Source organism: Dendronephthya gigantea, unplaced genomic scaffold (assembly GCF_004324835.1).
Source record: "Dendronephthya gigantea isolate DGI-Jeju-01 unplaced genomic scaffold, DenGig_1.0 000002F, whole genome shotgun sequence".
NCBI lineage: Eukaryota > Metazoa > Cnidaria > Anthozoa > Malacalcyonacea > Nephtheidae > Dendronephthya > Dendronephthya gigantea.
In genome coordinates this window covers 820,895-845,970 of record NW_021163012.1, presented here as the reverse complement: position 1 = coordinate 845,970, position 25,076 = coordinate 820,895, and the positions used below count along the sequence as shown (strand labels likewise).

General features: G+C 38.7%; 2 protein-coding genes across 2 annotated transcripts; both read right to left on the bottom strand.

Annotated features, from left to right (window-relative positions):
- Nucleotides 1–8,214: 8,214 nt before the first annotated feature.
- Nucleotides 8,215–23,227, bottom strand: LOC114537516 (frizzled-4-like). Its single transcript, XM_028558563.1, has 3 exons — nt 23,141–23,227; nt 16,331–16,421; nt 8,215–10,113 (listed from the first exon to the last, which is right to left on the bottom strand). Exons 2-3 carry the CDS (start codon nt 16,371–16,373, stop codon nt 8,669–8,671), a joined length of 1,488 nt encoding a protein of 495 aa, XP_028414364.1. The 5' UTR covers nt 16,374–16,421; nt 23,141–23,227; the 3' UTR covers nt 8,215–8,668.
- On the bottom strand, nt 20,630–22,609 carry LOC114537508 (frizzled-9-like). Its single transcript, XM_028558551.1, has one exon. The coding sequence runs from the start codon at nt 22,454–22,456 to the stop codon at nt 20,729–20,731; it is 1,728 nt and encodes a 575-aa protein (XP_028414352.1). The 5' UTR covers nt 22,457–22,609; the 3' UTR covers nt 20,630–20,728.
- Nucleotides 23,228–25,076: the final 1,849 nt, after the last annotated feature.

Genomic DNA, 25,076 nt, shown 5'->3' with positions numbered 1-25,076 from the left:
AATTCTTATTTAGAACTGCCAGGAATAGCCGGCGGTGAAAGACTTAGAAAATTTAAAAAGTCTTAAGTCGAAGAAAGGATTAAGTGAAATAAAAAACTGTCGTCTTTCACCACCAGCAACAGTGGCCCGAGTTGGTTAGGACAGTGGTTAGTCCATAAGCGGTGGTGGTTCAAGCCCTTGCAGTGTCAAAACATGATTTGCGAGTTCTTAATTAATTTAAAGTCCCAAAAAAGGATTAAATGATATAAAAACTTCGTTTCACCACAAGCAGCGGTGGCCGAGTGGGTTAGGACAGTGGTTAGTCCATAGGCGGTGTGTGGTTCAAGCCCTTGAAGTGTCAAAAATTAAGTTGCAAATTCTTATTTAATTTCAAAGACTTGTAAGGATAAGGTGAAAAAATTCTAAGTCTAAAAAATTCTAAGTCTCACCACCAGCATTGATAGCCGTCGGTGAAAGACTTAGAAAATTTAAAAAGTCTTAAGTCGAAGAAAGGATTAAGTAAAATAAAAAACTGTCGTCTTTCACCACCAACAGCAGTGGCCGAGTTGGTTAGGACAGTGGTTAGTCCATAAGCGGTGGTGGTTCAAGCCCTTGCAGTGTCAAAACATGTGTTACGAATTCTTATTTAATTTAAAGTCTCCAACGAATGGATTAAGTAAAATAAAAAACAGCCGTCTTTCACCACCAGCAGCGGTGGCCGAGTGGGTTAGGACAGTGGTTAGTCCATAGGCGGTGTGTGGTTCAAGCCCTTGCAGTGTCAAAAATTAAGTTGCAAATTCTTATTTAATTTCAAGGACTTGTAAGGATAAGGTGAAAAAATTCTAAGTCTAAAAAATACTAAGTCTCACCACCAGCATTGATAGCCGTCGGTGAAAGACTTAGAAAATTTAAAAAGTCTAAAGTCGAAGAGAGGATTAAGTAAAATAAAAAACTGTCGTTCTTTCACCAGCAGCAGCAGTGGCCAAGTTGGTTAGGACAGTGGTTAGTCCATAAGCGGTGGTGGGTTCAAGCCCTTGCAGTGTCTTAACATGAGTTTCAGACTTGGAAAATTTAAAAAGTCTTAAGTCGAAGAAAGGATTAAGTGAAATAAAAAACTGTCGTTCTTTCACCACCAGCAGCAGTGGCCGAGTTGGTTAGGACAGTGGTTAGTCCATAAGCGGTGGTGGTTCAAGCCCTTGCAGTGTCAAAACATGATTTGCGAGTTCTTAATTAATTTAAAGTCTCGAAAAAAAGGATAAAATGATATAAAAAACTTTCGTCTTTAACCACAAGAAGCGGTGGCTGAGTGGGTTAGGACAGTGGTTAGTCCATAGGCGGTGTGTGGTTCAAGCCCTTGAAGTGTCAAAAATTAAGTTGCAAATTCTTATTTAATTTCAAAGACTTGTAAGGATAAGATGAAAAAATTCTAAGTCTAAAAAATTCTAAGTCTAACCACCAGCATTGATAGCCGGCGGTGAAAGACTTAGAAAATTTAAAAAGTCTTAAGTCGAAGAAAGGATTAAGTAAAAAAAAAACTGTCGTCTTTCACCACCAGCAGCAGTGGCCGAGTTGGTTAGGACAGTGGTTAGTCCATAAGCGGTGGTGGTTCAAGCCCTTGCAGTGTCAAAACATGAGTTTCAGACTTGGAAAATTTAAAAAGTCTGAAGTCGAAGAAAGGATTAAGTGAAATAAAAAACTGTCGTTCTTTCACCACCAGCAGCAGTGGCCGAGTTGGTTAGGACAGTGGTTAGTCCATAAGCGGTGGTGGTTCAAGCCCTTGCAGTGTCAAAGCATGAGTTCCAAGTTTTTAATTAATTTAAAGTCTCCAAAAAAAGAATTAAATGAAATAAAAAACTTTCGTCTTTAACCACAAGCAGCGGTGGCGGAGTTGGTTAGGACAGTGGTTAGTCCGTAAGCGGTGGCGGGTTCAAGCCCTTGCAGTGTCAAAACATGATTTGCGAGTTCTTAATTAATTTAAAGTCTCCAAAAAAAGGATTAAATGATATAAAAAACTTTCGCCTTTCACCACAAGAAGCGGTGGCCGAGTGGGTTAGGACAGTGGTTAGTCCATAGGTGGTGTGTGGTTCAAGCCCTTGCAGTGTCAAAAATTAAGTTGGAAATTCTTATTTAATTTCTAAGACTTGTAAGGATAAGGTGAAAAAATTCTAAGTCTAAAAAATTCTAAGTCTCACCACCAGCACTGATAGCCGGCGGTGAAAGACTTAGAAAATTTAAAAAGTCTTAAGTCGAAGAAAGGATTAAGTAAAATAACGAACTGTCGCCTTTCACCACCGGCAGCAGTGGCCAAGTTGGTTAAGACAGTGGTTAGTCCATAAGCGGTGGTGGGTTCAAGCCCTTGCAGTGTCTAAACATGAGTTTCAGACTTGGAAAATTTAAAAAGTCTTAAGTCGAAGAAAGGATTAAGTGAAATAAAAAAGTGTTGTCTTTCACCACCAGCAGCAGTGGCCGAGTTGGTTAGGACAGTGGTTAGTCCATAAGCGGTGGTGGGTTCAAGCCCTTGCAATGTCAAAGCATGAGTTTCAGAAATTGAAAAATCGGAAAATTGAAAATTGGAAAGTTAAAACGGACGTTTCAAAGAAAAATAGAAAATTTAAAAAAATGGGAAGTTTCAGAAAAAATGGAAAGTTTCAAACTTTCAGCACAAGCAGCAATGTCAATGCATGAGTTTCAAAAATTAAAAGAAAAAGATAAAAATTCTAAGTTCAAATAAAATTCAAAGTTTCAAAAGAAAAAATGGAAGTTTCGAAATAAAATAAAAAAATTCTAAGTAAACAAAATTGGACAATAAAAAGAAATTTGGTATTTCAGAAAAAAAAATTCGAAGTTTCAAAAAGAGAAACATTGCAAGGGCTTGGAGGGGGGATGGAGAAAGAAGGGGGGGAGAAAGGAAGGGGGGGAGAAAGGAAGGGGGGGAGAGGGGGGGGGAGAAAGGAGGGGGGGAGAAAGGGGGGGGAGAAAGGAGGGGGGGAGAAAGGAGGGGAGGGAGAGAGAGGGGAGGGAGAGAGGGGGGGGAGAAAGGGGGGAGGGAGAAAGAGGGGGGAGGGAGAGAGGGGGGAGGGAGAGGGGGGATAGGAAGGGGGGTTATAGGAGGAGGAGAGAAAAGAGGAGGGCATAGATCCCCCGGGTGTATGCTCCCCTCTTTTCTATCCCCCCTCTTTTCTATCCCCCCCTTTTCTATCCCCCCTCTTTCCCTCCCCCCTCTTTCCCTCCCCCTCTCTCCCTCCCCCCTCTCTCCCTCCCCCCCTCTCCCTCCCCCCTCTCTCTCCCTCCCCCTCTCCCTCCCCCTTCTCTCCCTCCCCCTCCTCCCTTCCTTTCACCATCCCCCCTCCTTTCTCCATCCCTCCTCCTCTCCCCCCTCCAAGCCGTTGCATTGTCTTGTGAAATTTTTTTCCTTTTTTTTGAAATTCTTAATTTCTTTGATTGTCCAATTTTTTTTTACTTAGAATTTTTTTTTATTTTTTTTCGAAACTTCCATTTTTTTTAAATTCCGAATTGTTTTTATTTTTTTTCGAAACTTCCATTTTTTCTTTTGAAACTTTGAATTTTATTTTGGAATTTTTTTTCTTTTTTTTTCAATTTTTGAAACTCATACATTGACACTGCTGCTTGTGCTGAAAGTTTGAAACTTCCCATTTTTTCTGAAACTTCCCATTTTTATAATTTTCTATTTTTCTTTGAAACGTCCAATTTTAACTCTCCGATTTTCAGTTTTCCGATTTTTCAATTTTTGAAACTCATGCTTTGACACTGCAAGGGCTTGAACCCACCACCGCTTATGGACTAACCACTGTCCTAACCAACTCGGCCACTGCTGCTGGTGGTGAAAGACGACAGTTTTTTATTTCACTTAATCCTTTCTTCGACTTAAGACTTTTTAAATTTTCCAAGTCTGAAACTCATGTTTAGACACTGCAAGGGCTTGAACCCACAACCGCTTATGGACTAACCACTGTCCTAACCAACTTGGCCACTGCTGCTGCTGGTGAAAGACGACAGTTTTTTATTTTACTTAATCCTTTCTTCGACTTAAGACTTTTTAAATTTTCTAAGTCTTTCACCGCCGGCTATCAGTGCTGGTGGTGAGACTTAGAATTTTTTCACCTTATCCTTACAAGTCTTTGAAATTAAATAAGAATTTGCAACTTAATTTTTGACACTGCAGGGGCTTGAACCACACACCGCCTATGGACTAACCACTGTCCTAAACCACTCGGCCACCGCTTCTTGTGGTGAAAGGCGAAAGTTCTTTATATCATTTAATCCTTTTTTTGGAGACTTTAAATTAATTAAGAACTCGCAAATCATGTTTTGACACTGCAAGGGCTTGAACTACCACCGCTTATGGACTAACCACTGTCCTAACCAACTCGGCCACTGCTGCTGGTGGTGAAAGACGTTAGTTTCTCATTTTACTTAATCCTTTCTTCGACTTAAGACTTTTTAAATTTTCCAAGTCTGAAACTCATGTTTAGACACTGCAAGGGCTTGAACCCACCACCGCTTATGGACTAACCACTGTCCTAACCCACTCGGCCACCGCTGCTTGTGGTGAAAGACGAAAGTTTTTTATTTCATTTGATCGTTTCTTTGGAGACTTTAAATTAAATAAGAATTCGCAACTTATGCTTTGACACTGCAAGGGCTTGAACCACCACCGCCTATGGACTAACCACTGTCCTAAACCTCTCGGCCACCGCTGCTTGGCGTGAAAGATGAAAGTTTTTTATTGGATTTAATCCTTTCTTTGGAGACTTTACGTGAAACAAGAATTCGCAACTCATGTTTTGACACTGGAAGGGCTTGAACCCACCACCGCTTACGGACGAAGCACTCTCTTAAACCTCTTGGCCACTGCTGCTGGTGGTGAAAGACGAAAGTTTTTTATTTCATTTAATCCTTTCTTTGGAGACTTTAATTTAAATAAGATTTCGCAACTCATGTTTTGACATTGCAAGGGCTTGAACCCACCACCGCTAATGGAGTTAGCACTGTCCTAACCCACTCGGCCACCGCTGATAGCCGGTGGGAAATGACTTAAAAAAATTAAAAAGTCTTAAGTCGAAGAAAGGATTAAGTAAAATAAAAAACTGTCGTCTTTCACCACCAGCAGCAGTGGCCAAGTTGGTTAGGACAGTGGTTAGTCCATAAGCGGTGGTGGTTCAAGCCCTTGCAGTGTCAAAACATGAGTTTCAGACTTGGAAAATTTAAAAAGTCTGAAGTCGAAGAAAGGATTAAGTAAAATGAGATACTACCGTCTTTCACCACCAGCAGCAGTGGTCGAGTTGGTTAGGACAGTGGTTAGTCCATAAGCGGTGGTGGGTTCAAGCCCTTGCAGTGTCAAAACATGAGTTTCAAAAACTTGGACAATTGAACGTTGACAAATTGAAAATTGAAAAATTAAAAAATATTTGAAATTTCAAAGTAAAGAAAGAAAAAATTGCGAAAGTCAATGCAAGGGCTTGAACAAGAAGGTGAGAGGCAGGAAGAGGAAGAGAGGAAGAGAGGAAGAGAGGAAGAGAGGAAGAGAGGAAGAGAGGAAGAGAGGAAGAGAGGAAGAGAGGAAGAGAGGAAGAGAGGAAGAGAGGATGAGAGGAAGAGAGGAGGAGAGGAAGAGAGGAGGTGAGGAGGAGAGGAGAGAGGAAGAAGAGGAGAGGGAAGAAGAGGAGAGAGGAAGAAGAGGAGAGGGAAGAAGAGGAGAGAGGAAGAAGAGGAGAGGGAAGAAGAGGAGAGGGAAGAAGAGGAGAGAGGAAGAAGAGGATAGGGAGAGAGGAAGAAGAGGATAGGGAGAGAGGAAGAAGAGGAAGAAGAGGATAGGGAGAGAGGAAGAAGAGGATAGAGAGAGAGGAAGAAGAAGATAGGGAGAGAGGAAGAAGAGGATAGGGAGAGAGGAAGAAGAGAGGAAGAAGAGGATAGGGAGAGAGGAAGAAAAGGATAGGGAGAGAGGAAGAAGAGGATAGGGAGAGAGGAAGAAGAGGAAGAAGAGGATAGGGAGAGAGGAAGAAGAGGATAGAGAGAGAGGAAGAAGAAGATAGGGAGAGAGGAAGAAGAGGATAGGGAGAGAGGAAGAAGAGAGGAAGAAGAGGATAGGGAAGAAGAGGAGAGGGAAGAAGAGGAGAGAGGAAGAAGAGGATAGGGAGAGAGGAAGAAGAGGATAGGGAGAGAGGAAGAAGAGGATAGGGAGAGAGGAAGAAGAGGAAGAAGAGGATAGGGAGAGAGGAAGAAGAAGATAGGGAGAGAGGAAGAAGAAGATAGGGAGAGAGGAAGAAGAGGATAGGGAGAGAGGAAGAAAAGGATAGGGAGAGAGGAAGAAGAGGATAGGGAGAGAGGAAGAAGAGGAAGAAGAGGATAGGGAGAGAGGAAGAAGAGGATAGAGAGAGGAGAAGAAGATAGGGAGAGGAAGAAGAGGATAGGGAGAGAGGAAGAAGAGAGGAAGAAGAGGATAGGGAGAGAGGAAGAAGAGAGGAAGAAGAGGATAGGGAGAGAGGAAGAAGAGGATAGGGAGAGAGGAAGAAGAGGATAGGGAGAGAGGAAGAAGAGGATAGGGAGAGAGGAAGAAGAGGATAGGGAGAGAGGAAGAAGAGAGGAAGAAGAGGATAGGGAGAGAGGAAGAAGAGAGGAAGAAGAGGATAGGGAGAGAGGAAGAAGAGAGGAAGAAGAGGATAGGGAGAGAGGAAGAAGAGGATAGGGAGAGAGGAAGAAAAGGTGAACATATACCCAGAGAATCTATGGTCTCCTCTCCTATCTTGTCTACTCTCCCCTCCCTTTTTTTTTGAAACTTCGAATTTTTTTTAATTTTTCAATTTTTCAATGTTCAATTTTCCAATTTTTGAAACTCATGTTTTGATACTGCAAGGGCTTAAACCCACCACCGCTTATGGACTAACCACTGTCCTAACCAACTCCGCCACTGCTGCTGGTGGTGAAAGACGACAGTTTCTCATTTTACTTAACCCTTTCTTCGACTTAAGACTTTTTAAATTTTCCAAGTCTTTGAACTCATGTTTTGACACTGCAAGGGCTTGAACTGCAAGGGCTTAAGTCTTTCACCACCGGCTATCAGTGCTGGTGGTGAGACTTTTTAGACTTAGAATTTTTTAGACTTACAATGCAGGGCATTCATACAGACGGGGGTCTTTGGGAGAGGTCGTATTCACTGCGTAGATATGAATCACGGGTAGATTTGAGGAGGTTCAACAACCTGCACCATCTAGAAACAAACCGTACACGTACACACGCTACGTGTACGGTTTGTTTCTGACCTCAGCTGGTGCTGACGTCAGATCTTTCTTCATGTACTTTGTAACGTCGTTGCTAAAGACAACGCAGTCGAGAGCCCAACCCTTGTGAGCTCTCGTGATTTCTTTTCGCATTGCCGTAAGAAAACTCAGCAAGGAGAACATATCGCCGAGTATGTTGACCTCAGTCCAGACGGCTGTTCGCAATTTGACTATACGTAAATGATGTTACCTAAGGATTGACGATTCCTGTCATCCAGAAACATATTGGTCTACCATGCCAATATGTTCTCCAAAAAGCCACGTGGAGAACTCTGCATGGTTATTCCTTTCGATCAAATTCGTAAACTAAAAGCCAAGTGTTGTGGACTCCCAGGATATCTAGAAGAGAAGTGATGTTTTTAGCATACAAATGGGAATCCAAAAACGACATATTGATATTCGGAATTCAGGATTAAGGCTATGTACACGTGCATGCACACGGTAACGTTTTCGAGCGTTTTCATATTTGTTTTTATGCCAAAATGGTTTCAAACAGTTGAAATGAATTTAACGCGTACTAGGCGTATTTTATGTAGTCTTTCATTATATGCAGTCTTCACCTCGCCTAGCCGGGATAACTCGCTCCATGAAAACAGGCCCTCAAGGTGCGACAAAATAAAAAGCAACCGCGCCCAATTTGAGGTTGCTAGAACAACACGGAAAAGAACGAACGCCATAGGTATGACTCCAAGAGTGTTGACTCACGTTTCTTAGGTCATTATGAAAAAACATTCTTCCCACTTAAAAGTTGAGAGAAACCATAACTGAAATTGCAGTAAAGAATGATACCGAATCATAATCTTGTACTTATGTTACGGATTTGGTGATTTGCGGTTAGGGACTGGGGCTCGTATACGACACGACAACAGAACTCAGTTATCCGGCGGTTATCTTTTCATATAAACAAAGTCAAGTTTATACGATCAATTGTAGCAGTTCACTTTAAATTTTTATTTCTTGTTTAAAATTACAATTTCACGAGAGCTTGCTATACTAACATTTCGCTAATTCCATTTCAATCAACTTCATTCATATAGAACAACGCAGACAGACAATGATTTTTAACAAACGCTCCATGTTTTTCATACACAAAATACTGAAGTGGTAGTTAAAAGATCTCAATTCAACTTTTCTAAATACATATTAATCAGTACAACCTTAGCTTAATGAGGTGCTAATTGTCAGTGTTGTGTTAAAGATTCTATCATTTGTCTATAAATTTGTGTTAGCAACTGGGGGTAACCGCTACCCTATAATTTGCCAAGCTCCATTAGTAACACGAATATAAATTAAAGAAATATTTACTGAGCGAATACAAAAGCGGAGAGATTTTATCGTCTTGAGCGATTGACGAAAACACCCCCATGGAGTATAGCGATAAGAGTTCACATTTAAACCTCCGTGTCGGCTTGTAATGTTCTATGGTTTCTTAAAGCTACATTATTATTGGAATTATTCTTGACAGCAGATTGTTTTCTAAATTTGTTCACATAAAAACTCTTCAACGTAATGCACGCTTTGCTTGTCCATATCCACGCGCCGGAAATTACCCCGACAAACAAAGTCATGCAAATTTTCAACATCAAAACCTTTGTGTTCGGTGTTGAACGGCCATATAGCCAGTCCTCACGATAACTGTATTCGTAGAATTGTGCCGCTATAGTGCATGTTGCGGGAACCGTTGAAAACATAGAGAATAGACCAATTCTTATAATAAAGCGATCAAGCTTATCTATTTTATGTAAACGTTCTTTGTGAACAGCCAGCCTTACACGATACAACGCTATAAAACCCGCCAAAAGGAATAGACTGCCAATAATTAGATAGGTAAACTGCGGTCCAAGAACAAAGCCGGTCAGAGCTAGTAAGTCTTGATTTCCTACATAGCATAATCCAGTTAATTCATCGCCGTCGATCTTACGAAATATTAACACAAGCGCGGTCTTTATCACGGGTAATAACCACGCTACAAGGTGGAATAAGTTTGTATAGCTATCAATCGCCTCACAGCTCCACTTCATTCCGGCTCCAAGAAACCAACTCAGCGTTAAAATTACCCACCAAATATTTGCAGCCATGCCGAAAAAGTACAAAAAAAGAAAGACGAAGGAACACAACGGTTTCCCAAACTCGTTTTGGGTAATGTACAATTCCGTGTTGTCATCGCTTGTACAAGACACGGCACTGCGACCAAAGATGACTCTCAGTATTAACCCAATTGAGTAAAGATTGTAACACAACGCCAGCATCACAATAGCTCGCTCAGGATACTGAAATCCTCTTGTATCGAGAAGGAATGTTATAATAGCGACACTGGTTGAGACAAAACAAACAATCGACCATATTGTCATCCACAAATCGGCAAAATCTTTCGTATCCGAATCGTAAATGCCATCCTTGTTACAAAGAAGCACCCATGATTTGGTTCGTTTCAGGTAAAGGTAATTACGACTGTTTTTAAAAGACATTTTATCAAGCTCCGGGTTCACAGTGGAAGTCGTACGTGTTGGATTGAAGCTAGTGTAGTTGTAGTTCGGTCCTTGCATACACATTTTGTCTTTATTGTTTTGCCAATGAAACTGTGAGCAATTCCATGCGTCTAACCAGGGAATATTAAACTTCACAGCAGTTGGTTTGCATCGTTGAGTAACGTATTCACACAATGAACCACAGGACATAATTAAACTGCCTGTCTTTGTGGAGCACATTGGAGCATACAGGGAGCAGAGGAAAAACCTTATTGGATCTGCACACGTCGATGTAAGTAGCACATTGAGATCCACAAGTCTTCTTTCCACATCATTTTGGGTTTTATCCCCGAACATATTGGGTAAACCTGTAACATTATAACCAAAGGATCGACACTGTCGTACGTTCATAATTTCGCATTTCACTTTGTTTTTCGGACCAAAACCCGAGACACAAGGGAGCAACATGAGACGACAGATGAAGAGGAGTAATTTGCGGCGATCTGTATTTATCGCCATATTTCAGAATAACAAGTAGCTCGTTTCATACACGACACATTTTACATATTAAGCTGGCCGTGTATTCGATCTGCCCGGTGGAGATTAAGATGGGAGCAAGCGCACAGATCTCCTTCGCTTTGTCTCAATTCTGACTCAAAACGTGCTTGGTATTCAGTTAATTTAAGACGATAAAGTATGCGGATTTTCAAGTCTTAACTGGCAAGTGTTAGTTGTTTTGTTTTTGTCAGGAATACGAGAAGCGTATGGACCAATCAGAAGGCCGCGTTCATATTAACAACCACGCCTCGTGTCCAATTTTAAATAGGATGTATCAATTAGTCGATCAAAACGAAATGCTATTGGTTCATCCATGTCCTCTAACTATTAGTAAGTCAGATAAACAAGGCAAACCATTTCCATAGTTTAAAAAAAAGATGCGCTCAATATGCACGTGCGTATCGCAAATCTAACGCAAACGTGTCAATTATTTATTCTGACAATAAAAAGCGCAAACGTTTTGCTTAAAAACTGCGCGTTTTCACGCCACAATGCGCTGCGATAACTCGCCGCGCGCTGACAGACATGTTTTAATTGCTGGAGAGTAAATTGATACGCCGTACTCAAGTATACAAAAGCCATGTAATAATTCAAATTCCTCTTGTCTGAGACGGAAAAACGCGATGAAAATCAAATACCAGACTCGAATGCCAGACAAGAATTGTGATAAGGCGCCTCCCTAAAAGCATTTTCAAGAGTTGCTTCAATCAAGAGATTCTTCAAGTATTCGTACAGGGAAAACTAGTAGAACGCTGTTGGGCAAATTTAAAACGCTTCCCATCTTTATATATATTAACCGCTAATTATACTGTCGGTTAACTGGCTTGAGGGAATGATTCTTAAAAAAATTGAAAAACATTGCTTCGCCATCATTTGCATATCATAGCTTTCACGATGTGATAAAAGTGTTTGTAATGCGTTTCTCTCATTCTGTCTGCTCATAGGAACAAGAATTGGCGAGAATTTTAACTGCGTCCTAACGTGGACTAAAGACATGCTATTGGCCTCCTATGGCGAAACAAACTAGCCACCAATGACTACCAATTAACGTATAAATACCACAATGGCCCTGAAACATTTTCCTTGAATTTGCGAGTTTTGCGCAATCGCATGGAAGCCATGTGGAGGAAATACATTCTCCTCCTTGGATTTCCAGCTAGAGTTTTATTTAGTCTTCGTGTGTAAGACAGCACTCCAATTTGTTAAGATTGAGAGGAACTTCATCCTGATGTGTCTCAGGAGGTGAGCATTACTAAAATATCCAGAACATTCAACTCAGACAATCTCAAAGCCATAAATCATAATATCATGCTTTGTAGATCATCCTGAAAATTGTGAAGAAGAATAGTAGAAAAGTGAATATGGAACGGATAGTTAGCTGGGTTTTTAGATAAAGGCTTGGTGGTAACCACCCTGAATTAAACACATAGATAGCTTAGTCAGTGTTATATGAAGATCTTTCGAAGGATTAGATAGTTGTAGAAGATGTATAAATAGAAACGTAAAAAGAACCTGGCTGAAGCATTAAATGCCTTTGGAACTGAAGTTTTTTTATCGACAAATGGGTACTTGACAGAATACTGGCGTCGATCGGTCTCTTGGTATGCGAGTCTCTGTGCCAATTTAATGTTCTTCTGCCTTTTCCGCGACATCTCTTCTTCCAATTCATTGTTTAGCTAAATGCGATTCTTCAGGGAAAAAATCAGCACCGCAAAGTTTTTATGTCAGTTGAAAAGAAACATTTTCGTTAAGATAATCTTCATTGTCACCATATATGAGGGGGAAAACCACGCCGGTTAGGTTTTTATCAGAAAATCATCTTAAGCTTTCTTCAATCTAAAGCATTTTGGCGAGGTAATGTCAACAACCATGCAGTCAAAGTGCAACCACAAACATCAAACCGTAGTTTGCGGTAAAAAACAAAAACAAGAACAAACCAAGACTATGCTGGTTCTTTCCTCCACGATATAGAAGTGATGAAACATTGATAATTTTTGAATGAAATAAAAAAGAGCTATCGCTGGAGCTAGCGATTCACATATGAACAAAAAAGACAAATTTGCAACCCTTGAACTTTGACCTAATTTTTTGGATAACTTTCTGAGTTTTAGCCATGCCTTTGAGCAGTTCAGCCTTGCATTTTCGCGGGAGGAGTGTTTGGAAGGAGCCTAAAACCCACGCAATATAACCTATTCCCCTTTCCACGTCCAAATATGTTGTTTTTCTGAAAAGTTTAACTGAATCATCAGGGTTCCTCTTCTCAAACCAGACATACGTTAAGGGTCTCTTTGCTGCGTTGAAGCTGAGAACTGAATTGCATTTCTCGGATGCATATTGTTCACTTTTGACTTCGTACCAAAGTCATTGAAGGACTCACTTCATAGTTAAGGATAGTTGAGAGTTTCCAGGTGTTGGAGTGTAACAAAGATATTTTATGGTTGGGATTTCTATATATGGAACATGATTTTCAATGCCTTTCTGTGGAATCTATATCCGATTAACAGCGTCTAGACAGTTGATATTTCGTTAAAATAAAGGTTGAATTTTTCCGGTGTGTTCTAAAATACATGTATTTTGGCTCCAGAGGAAGATAGCGGGTTCAAAAGACTTAACGAAAACAAAATTCCCGACATTTTCAACATTCGAGGAAGGAAGACAGAAGTATAATGAAACAACATCATTAGGTCAGGAAATCACTTGTTGCTATGGATTCATCATGAGCGACTTATTGATCGTCAACAGTGGCGTAGCCAGCTCTGAAGTTTTGGGGGGTAGGTTTAAATTATCGAAGATGGGAGATATTTCAGAGGGGGGTGATTCTCAGGTAAATTTTTTGGGAAATTCGAGAGTCTTTGAATTTCGATTTGTGAGGAATTCTTGCTAAATGAAAGACCAGATTTTTAAAAATGTCTTGAAAGAACTACTCTTTACTACAACCAAATAAGATCCAATATGGGAAAGAACCCCAATCCTATTAAGTCTCTATAGTTCGATTTTGGGAAGACTATTGCTATTTAATAAAAACTATTTGGTGAACAGATGATATTTGTGTTAATCTTCTCCCCAACCCCTATTTCTACCTGAAATTCATCTTCAGTTTTTCACCCATTCCTTAACAACTCAATCATATTTCATGATATACGATTAAGTATTGATAAATGTGGACTTGTGAAGGGAGTTGCTTATGGTACTGATTATTGATCACTTTGGTAATTTGTGAGCTGACAATGAATAGTTATAGTAGTTTATATTATAGGTCATGATTGTGTGATGGTTACTGTCCAGAGAGGCTATACACAAAGAATGATACATCTTAAAACAAGGATTTAGTAAAATATCTCTATCCTATACCTAATTTACAAAATTTCACCTAAGTTTATTCATCACATGCAAAACTCTAAATCTACAAAAAACCTATTTGTGAAATACAAGCAGATAATACACTTTGAAATTCAAAATATTAAAAAAAACCTATTTGTCTCTGACATGTCTTTCACTGCCATATTAAAAAGTAGGGCATTTAAAAAATAAATTTAGAAAGCATTGAAAAATAAAAAAATGTTCTACTATTCAAAAAAGTGGAAAAAAAGAAAGAAAGTGGTTTTCACATATTATATACTAGTAATTTGTCCTTGACTAAATGTCCACTTTTGCACACAATGAAAGTATAAACTTAATTGAAAAAAAATTTTTGAAAAACATCTTTCGAGGATATCACAGTTGTAGAGTTGTACACAATTGTAGAACTGTACATAGTTTAATCCCCCACCTAACTATGCTATGGTTATATTCATCTGGGTAAGTGTATGATTGCTGAAATTAGTGTATGATTTTGATCAGTGGCATAGCATGACTAAATTGTCGACTCTAGCTGTGTTTCATTGCAATTGATTGAAAGGTCGAAAATAAAGGTTGAAAGGTTGAAAACATATTTTTGGCAGAAAATGAAATGAGTAGACCTCTCTCATGATGCCAAATCCGGAAACTGCGATTTTACCAGATTTAATCAGTTCATTTCATTAAGTTACCTCTCTCAATTATTTTTCAAAATCCTATGTGATAGCACAATTAGATAGCAGCCATACAACCACACCACACAAGACTCTAAATCCCTACATTGTAAACTTCCTATCAGTTTCACCCAGAACAGGTGAGGGCAATGGATAATGGATAGTCAAATGCTTCTTCTTGCAACATCCAGGTGCATCCTTATTGACATTCTTGCAACACGTCCATTCCATTCTCTTCATAATTGAACCTACTGCCTCAAAATGTCCTTGATGATAGCGACAAGCATCAACTGGATTATTTGCTTCAACAAAAAACAGACCACACCTTCTGCATTTTACGTGTCCATGATCTTCTTGAACTTTTTTAAATTCTGCTAACTCTTTTTCTACCGTTAATCTTGCATTTTTCTCTTCATCAAGAAGAGATCTCAATTCACTAACTGTATCCTCAGAATTACTCAAGGACTCTTTTAACTCGGAAATTTCTTTATCTTTTGCCTCTACGTCACTAGTTGCCTTTGCACAATTTTTTGTCAACACATTATTTGTTCGTTTTAAATCATTCAACTCTTTTCGCAATTCACTTTCTCTGAAGACAAATTCTGACTTAGCTCCCAGTGCACTATTTCTTTCACATATCAAATTGTTCTGCTCATCCACACTTTCATTAATTTCTTGTCGTAATTTATGATTTTGGATTCTGAGTTTTGTATTGGCTGCGTGTGCTTTTTCAAGAGCGAACACAGTCTCATCATACTTTTGACAAATGGCCTGTACTGAGGTCTCAGGATCTTGCAAGAAGCTTCCATCAATGATTTTGGTTTGTGTAATTAACTGAGTGGTCTCTGTGGTTTCAAGGGTGCTTGAGTTGTTGACTACGACAGCGTCAGAGGTGATAATCTCCTCTTTAATAACAATCTTTTCGGTGAATTTTGAACCAGGCTGGGAAGCCCTCAATTTGCTCACTAAATCAACTCTTGGCAGACCGTTAAGAAGTTGAATTAAGTAATCCATATCACTTTGTTTTGTGTCAATTAACTGTCGTTCTTGCAAAGCAGTGAAGAAGTCCAGGCATTTCATATCTTTAACTTTACCCTTAGGAATGTCATCTGCGGCCAAAAACATCATCTTCCCTAGCTCCTCCGTTGTTATTTCATCTGCGATTTGTTTCAAAATCGTTCTGACTTTCGGTATACTAACTTTTCGCTCTCTTTTTGGACTTCCCTCTTCTTCACATCCGGCCATTTTGTATAAAAATGTCTCAAATTAATAAATGGCAACCCCAACACTTGTTGCTTCCCCTCCCGCAGGCCTTACCATTACATCACCACCTTCAGATTTTCGGGCAGAATATTCGGTGACCACACGCGGGACAATCTCGTAAGCAGAGCGATGAGCCGGCGATTACTACATGTCAGTTAGAATTAGACGATGGTCTAAAAATCACTGGATGCAGTGATAGGCAGAATAAAAACTGGAAGTGGAATGAAGATTGGAGAAGTTTTATATTCTATTTTAGAACTGAAGAAGTGTTGGATCAACCATCACCAAGAACAGCTCAGTTTCCTACCATAAGTTTGAGAGTTTGAAACGCGCAGAACCTAGACAGCAGCTTGGCAGTTGCGCAAAACGATAATTCATTAATTTCACTTATCCGGAACGCAAGATATTAACGGTGAGCAAATATTTAATTTCCGTGCTATGCGAATTGCTTAAGCCTTTCCGATTTAACAATCAAAATACTAAAAATAAATTTCCCATTAAAATTAAAACAAGCCCAGAGGTCAAACTGACATCAAAGATCATCTTATTGAGTGATCAAACACCAGCTTAGAGCAATATTGTACCAGGAATTTAGGCAAGGCAATATCCCAGGAGTTAAATACGGCAATATCTCAGGCGTTATATAGGGAACGCAGGAGCTCAGTATATATAAAGGCCTTTTAGTCCACACAAGAACCAGCTTCAGTTTTGAGAAGTTACTATGAACTAAACACCAAAGAAAATGTTATTTTACCTTCGACAATATCTTCTATAGGATCTTTTGTAATATCCATCATGTCCTCTCATTCAGAGTTCCAGCAGGGATTACTTGACGTAGGAAATTTCTAACCAGAAAAATGAAAAAGATTCCCGTTAAATTTCACGGACAATAGAGACTAATTTAAGCCAGACACAAACCATGGCTTGCATACTGAGAGAGGTATATATTTCATTTTGACTTATTCATCGTTGGGAACAAGTCCAATTAAGATGTTTCGAGATAAACCGATTTCAAATTAAAGACATCTTGTAGAGACATAATCTATAAGCGCGGATGAGCAGGGTAAAGTTTGGATCACATGCAATGAATGAAGACTCTCATTTATTGGTTAAAGCTTTCACTTTATTTCCTCAAAATTCGGGTTTTTCTAGCTTAGAAAAGCCACAGGAGGTTTTCAGTCTCAGATAGCTTTCAGACTTAGAATCTGGTATGGTTTATTCATTTAAGTCATTAGGTTTTATTATATCTTAATCAATGTTAATTTTGAACTGATGGTAAATCTGTGTGTTCGTCTGTGTGAGAATATTTTGCAGCGGGAAAAAAGCGTCCAACCTCGCAACCAAACTATTACCAACAGCTTAAAGTAATTATTTAAGACACGAGCTTCAATTAATAGGGCCACCCTGGAACTAAATATTATAAAAAAATGATGACGGCACGGCGAGAGATAAATCTTTCATGGACGTGGAAACCATATAAACGCGGTCAGCCAAATAAAATTACGACCACATTGATTGCAAATGTTGCTTCTTAAGGATATAGGTTAGAGCAAAAGTTAGTTTACTACAAGTTTCATGTATATTTCTCCAATTTTTTAATAAAATCAAAGGATTATGAGGTTTTTGTACTTGCAGACGCAATTACAATAAAACTGATCCAAATCATTTAACTGACGTTTGCCTAAGCGGCAGAACTTCCCAGTTGGGTTACCATTAATTACGCTCGCAGTTCGCGGTTAGCTGATTTATATAGACGCATATGCCATTCATTGTCAGTTTTAAATATGTTGTTTTTGTTCGTTAAAAGATACCGCATTCTGGGCAGCCGTTAAATAGCTCAAAAGGTTTAATTCAAATATTTTAAACGCTTTTATAAACATGAGGTCGCGTAATCTCAAAGACTAACGAAAACAAAACACATTTGAGACATTTGAGACACATTAATGCGTGAAATTTGGTTTTGGTAGCATTCACCAAAACAAACAGAATTGCAATGAGACAATTACTTCCTTAAGCCATACAACAATAGATTTGCAAGCGCACGATAAAGTAAAGATTGAAAATTTTAATTAAAAACAGTTGACATTTAAATTGAAGATGCAAATTTACTTTGGGCAAGTCTTACTCTGGGATAATATGCAGGGAAAATAGTAACTTTATCCATTCCAGAGCTCTAAAGATTTTAGTCTCTTCAATAAATTGTTAAAGAACCAATTGCTAAACTTGATCCATTATAGGCAAGTAAATAACATATATTTACATGCATGAGTATATCAAAGTGTAAAGAGATCCAGGTTGCGGACTAGTTTAAGAATCATTTCCAAATTGAAGAGTTTTATCGCAAAAGATTTTTCCAGTCATGCCCAAAAACAGGGGATAACGTAATCTAACGCTAATTTTGATTGGATGGAAATTAATCAGTAAACTGACGATGGGCTAGCATTTAGCATGCGTGAATACTCAATATACAGAAATGATTTATTGGAAAACATAATTCTATATATAGATCAATTCATTCCTTGATTTCCATTTCCTTACCATTCACATTTATGAATCATAATTTAGCTTCTAACAAACTTTTTGTCAATTGTGAAGTTAATGACGAAAAGTTTATTCAGTTGGAAAACATTTAAAGCAAAACTACTTTATCAATATCTGAGGTAAAGAAAAGACATCATGGTGGGTTTGAAACATACGAGGTTATCCAAAGTTATTCCACATAAATCATAGGACTGATAATATCAAAAAGCTGCCAAAATTAGACAGACGTTATCTGTCCAAACACTAAGTGGGTTTGTGATAAAATGCTAGACAAATTCCTTCAGATCTATTGTGGCATCACGTTAATTTCATCTAAAACAAATTGCGTGCATGCCAAACTTGGCACTCGGAAAAGTTCTAGAAGTATTTTTCTTTATTTGAGTATTAAATTCATTGCACTATCAGATGAATTAGTTTTTTTTATGCAAATTTCGTAGTCTCCCTTTGAGTTTCTGAGCAAAGAAAAATCGACGTGACCTAACTCGCTCCTCAATGCTTAGACATGAATTGTTGATCTTATTAAAAGAAAAAACATGTTTTGATAAGTGTGAAAGGAAACAAAGGAAAGAATATAAATGATCCTTTGTTTTTCTTTAAAAAAATAACCCAAAGCAATGTATTTTGTTCTGTTACATAATCTTTAAGTTAAATCTAGCTTTTACCACAAAGCTGCATGGTGAATTTCAGGTCGGCATGAGTACAAGCGGCAATATTTTAAGTGTTTTTGACATTTATATATGGAAAGTCGACAACAGGTCCTTGTATAAGTTTGACGCCGCCATAGTTAATCTTCAGATGAGAGAATAATGAACTCAAAATATTTGCAATATATCATGCACTCACGGAGCGCAGCTATACAATATCGCTCCAGGCAGTAAACAATGAATATTGGCAGACGGGTAAATTGAGTAAAACAAAGAACAGTATTCCTTTTAAGATCTTCCTTTTCAGTGTCTGGAAATCAGGACGGTCTCATTATCAAATTAAACATAAATGTCTTATATACTGATGCATCTTTAATTGAGTTATTGGCTTTTTAATTTGCATTTTCAGATTGAAAAAATTTCAAAAATTCACTCCTACGTTATTGGGAGAACTCGTACAGTGTCAGTGATAGTCCTTCAGTACAGTATATCTCTCTAGAACACTTCACGAAAATCAATATCTGATATCATATTCGGTTGGGATACAAGGAAATGAAATATAATAATTTCATCTAATTGCCTGAGTTACCTAGCATTAATACTGCCTTTAAAACAAGCACGAATTCTCGTTAATTTTCAACGGAGCTGCGCAAAAACACATACATGGGAATAATATTAACATGATGTATATGATGGACCACCTGAAAATTATAACGAAAAAAGGACTTTGTCTTTCCAAACTTTTTTTTGTATTCTTCTAGTGGACCATCTGAGGCATGTATGACATCCTGTTATTTTGAAAAACTAACTTTCATGATATAACTTTACGTTTGAGGAATTTAATATAAACAATATCGGCTGCATACAATATGAAATCTGGAAGAGCGTATGAAAAATTTACTTTTCTACATTAATTTGTTTTATTTGGATCTATTAACGAACATTTATAACCATTTATACAATAAATTTGCTCGGAATTTAATCGTTCTCGCGTTAATAAAAATACAAAATGTTTTGTGTCATTTACGCCGTGCCTTGATCTCCAACCAAGATACAGAAGATTAGAATGTATCGACAGTTTCCGTCGTCTTCAAAGCCTGTCACGCACATAAAGAAAGACTGAATTTTGGCTTTTTTTTAACTAAATGGATACTGTTTTATTGGTGCAACAATCATGGCGCATTGTATCTATGAACTTTCATAATATATATTCCTTGGATAAATAAAATTATTTTCATAACATGTATGGGATGACAAAAATATGAATTGATGTTTAATGTTTCTTCAAAATCTGACGGAAATTGTAATTTGGATAACGTTCATTTCGTACAAAGACTCTTTTCACGACGAGCAACATATTCTACGAAGCCGGCGCGACATACTAAAATGATCGCGCATAAAAATGTTTTCCGGCAAAATCCAGTTTCTATACAATTTTATAAACAATCCGTAGGCCAACACAACTAGCTTAATATAAATCACATATGTTTTGTAAGTCGGATGAATCGCGTAGATTGATTAAATAAATAACATGCAGACATGATATTCTGTGTCTATGTTCCAACCAACCTACACATTGCTCATATACAAATATTTGTCTCTCGCTAGAAACCGCATTCTACTCCACGCACATATGTTTGAAATTGTCCTCAAACGAGGTGGAAAGCTATTAAGTTGATTGCTAACTGTTAAGCTCGTTAAGGCCACTGTTTCTTACGACTGAACAAGGTGGTCTCATTATCTTAAATATGCACTCATCATCTCTTGATGTTGAGAGGCAACGAAGATCCCAATTTCAATGTTAGTCCCCGCGCGGGTCTTACGCAGATGGTAATTTAACGCTTACATACTGCCCATTATCGGTGGTCGTAGGACAACTGAGGTTTGTTAACGGATGGGAGAGCTCTGACGATGCGCAATGTTCAGGAAACTCGGGCATCGGTCGCGTCATTGTTGTCGTCGGTTTATCAACAGACATTTGTACCAGCAAAGGTTGCTGTTTTGTAGGTTGACGCTTCGGGTATTTCTGAGTAAAGTTTCTGTAGTAACACATTTGCCAAGATTGGCATGTTTTTGATGACCATACCCACATACCAGAGGTAATGCCCACCACAGGGAAGAGACATGAAATGTCGCACCATGTATATTTCTTCTTTAGGTCGTGAGGTGATAGAGCACTCATCTGTCGCCACATTAACACAATGACGCTTCACATCGCTTTGCCATGATTCCATATTTGAGTACTCGTAGACAAAACACGCAATGACTGCCGTTGCAGGTAGCGTATAAAGAACCGAAAACACGCCGATTCGTACCATCAATTTTTCCAACTTTCGCGTATTCGTATCGCGGTCTTTTAAAACGGAACGAATGCGGAATAAGGAGATGAAACCAGCCAGAAGGAAAGTCGTACCGATTACCAAGTAAACACATAGCGGAGCTAAAACAAATCCAGCTAAGTTTTCTACATTTTGATTTCCGATATAACACAGCCCCGTTAGTTCATCCGCGTCTACCTTTCTCGTTGATAAAGCAACTATGGTTTGTATAGCTGGAATGACCCAGGCAACAGCATGGAAATACGCTGATTTATTGGCTATTGCTTCCTGGCTCCATTTCAACGCTGCAGATAGGAACCAAGTTAGCGTCAAAATAACCCACCACAGCGAGGATGCCATACCGAAAAAGTAGAGAAGGATGAACACGATGGAACAGCCGGCTGTGTTTAAGCCATCTATGATTAAATATCCTCCATCAGCGCTACACGAGATCTCTTCGGGCTTCGCTATCAAACGAATTAGATACGCAGCAGAATACAGGTTGTAACAGAACGCCAAATAAATGATAGGTCTCTCCGGATATTTGAAACGAGTTCTATCGATCAAATAAGTTAGCACCGTGACCATGGTCGATACGAAGCAAATTGTGGACCAAATCAGCAACCATACCTCGGCAAATTTCTTGTTTGTGCTAGTGAATAAAATATTCGCTCCACAGCGCGCTGCGCATTCGTCTTTTTGCTCCACATAAACAAACTTCTTAATGTTCACACACTTCGCTGATTTGCGTCGAGGGTTTCGGCTAGTGTTGAAAGGTAGACCTTTGAATGCGGCTTCAGTTGATGACGTCGTTCCTAAGTTTACTTTCTTCTTCGTGTTATCAATACTTCCAGGTTTCGGTGTTGTCGTGAAAAATATTGGGAGTTTACTTTTTGTTCCATTCTTCTTGCCAGAGTTTTTCTTCCCTTTCGGGCCCGGAGTCATACACACCGATTTATGTCCATACACAGGAAAGCCACTGCATTTAAACTTCTCCGGCCAGCCATATCCAAATTGTTTTAAAATATCGATACAGTCACGTTTAGATCTTTCACACATTGAACGGCAAGCGTACACAGGGTAAGGCACGTCTTCAGTACACATCGGAGCGAACGCTGAACATATGAAGTGTCGAATTAACCCTGAGCATCCTACACTCATTAACGGTTTGTACTCGACGATTTTTTGTCCAGCTTCCCATTGAGTATCGTGTCCCAAATGGTTTGGCATCGTGGTCATATTATAGCCAAGGTTTTTACAAGGTTCAATCGTCAGCAGTTCGCATTTCGGCGGAGTTCTCTTTGACTTCGCGTCGACACTCAACGTAAATGAAAGAAGGGTCAGCGCAATCCACGATGCCCAGAATGAACGCGTCATGATAATTGCTTCGAGGATGCGTGAAAACTATTTTCAAAAGTGTTTTATATTTGGACGTGAAGTCGAGATGATCACGCAAACAGCCTCAAAACCAAACTGAATAGCTTTGTATTATTATCTCTTAATTTAAAATGTCAAGCAACGATTGTCCACCGGAACCTATATTAGATGTCACACTTTTGTTTGCAAACATCTGCTTTGTCGGCAAATGCTGCGGCGCTCCCGCGCGAGCCAATCAGCGCGCAGATACGGCGCTGCGCGAGAATTTCGACCAATGAAATCGGCGGCTTTAATACATTTCACAGGCAACCCACAATTAATGAGTAACAGGATAAACTTAGGATTGTAAAATTTTTTTCAAGCTAAGCTTGGAAGCTAAAATGTTGATGTATACCCGGGATATAGCGGGAGAATAAATATCTGTGTTTATTGTGAAATCTACAGTGTTTCACTATTCAACAGCAGGGATTTGAAAACGAGACTATTTGATACAGGAAGACCGATCAGGTCCGATACAAAAGGAAACAATGAATAAGGAAAACCGTCAGAATTTATTCATTGTCTCTTAACAGGTTATCTATTCGTGTGAAAACCGATCTCAAACCGTTTTCAAAGACGCACAACAGTATTTGCATTTAACGCCTCGTTTATCAACACAATTTTTAGCGCGTCTGAGTCACTGACCTGTGCCAAAGTAGACAGAAGACCAACTTATTTAAACACGGATACAAGTAGAAGAATCAAGACTGGCGTTTCCAAACACTTCATCACACAGAAATGAATTTATTCATTCCCAAACAAAAACACAGCCCATTCGCTTAGTTGCTGTGGCGCTAAACAAATATGTGTAAGAGCGGAAATTGTTGAGAAAACAACTCGTATATAAAACGAAACATAATTCACGCCATGGCAGGAAAATAAGATAAACATCGCTTTTTCTAAGCTTATCAATCGAGGCAGGTTAAACTCCTAACCAGGGGTATTTTTACTGTGACACTGCGTTGATAGAATAGAGATAATATATGAGAATTTCCAAAATAGCTCTTAGCTTATATCGCTTGTGCAGGGAGGTGCAATTCAAGTTAAGTATATTTTTGGTCACGCGCACTGGTAAAGGTTCCGTATAGACCAATACAACTTAAATGGTCGCAACGCGATGCAGGAGAGAAGCAGATATGCAATATAACCATATGAGCGTCAGGAAGACGCACGGTAACCCAAAACACGCAATGAAAAACATAAACCTTTCAAATAACAGGAACAATTTTATGAAGTTAGCTTCCTAAAAAACAGTAACTTTACCGTGTCAAAATATAATATTTGGGGAAATGCGCGTGCATATATAGTCCATTAAATGTTCTAGGATTACTCGACAAAACAAATGTTTTGAAACGATTATTTCGCCGAATGATGTTTAGGGTATTTGTCGGTTCTCTCGGCTTCCGTTCTAATGAGAACTATTGATCAATAAATAGTCGCAATTAGTGGCGAAGAAGACAAATGGAAAACGATTGAGCACTAACAAATGATCATTTAGCATTCTGCCAGTGTTAGATAAGCTGTTCGCCGGCTTTATTGTTGTATGTTGTGGCCTGACCCACACTTGAAGTTAACTGATCCTCCTGTCACTGTTGTATATATTGATCGATGCAGGCCAGATGTGTTGTGTTTGAGGTGAAGACATCATGTGATATGATCCTAAACGGATCTAACGTATAGGATGGGCAGGGAGTTGAGCTGAGAACGTTGTTTTCCTCTTGAACTGAAAATATTTGCTTGTGGTTTCAACATATACACGCCTACTAAACGTATTTGATGGATTAACTTCTTTACAGTTTTCCGACAATATTGTTTGCAAACTAGCGCTTTCATCTCGTCGAGCATGCCGACCGGGGACTCCGCCTTCTGAGAGCAATGTAATCCTCATTCATTGTTAAATTCGCATTTTTACATATTCTTCAGACAATCATTTGACTAGAAATTGCTAAGCAAACCTAGAATATGTAAGTACACAAATATTCTAGCCAGAATCACACAGCAATAATATATGTCACAAATTATTTACCAAGCCATTTACAATCATTATTTTCATCGTCTTTCCGTTCCAAAGTGTTTCAAAATATCCTTTAACTTCCTAAATTTATGTCCGATTAGATTGTAAATTTACCGTTCAGAATTAGAGAGGTTGTATAGAGTTACAAAACCTAAAACCCTGGGACAATAGCAGTTCATAAACTATTCAGTGTACTACCAGACACAAATCCTGAGAAATGACATTTATCAGAGGAAATATAAAAATATTCACGTTCAAAGTTCGAGGGTCAAAGATGGTATTCTTTAAAGCATTTACTATTGACATTGTAAAATACATTTATTTAAACTATTTATCAAAATTACCTACAAACACATCAGTGTCCAACTTAAAAAAAACCTCGTTGCATTCACGAGGCGCACATCATGGGGCCAAAGAAGATATATATTAAATTTCTCTAAATGTATGTGTGTTCTATACAAATCTTTTTTCATTAAATTTTTGTTGTTTCAACAGCACTTGCTCTCTTTGACTAACAGGTTTAATTAGTTCAGATATAGTTTTTCCAATTACCCCACGTGGATAAGG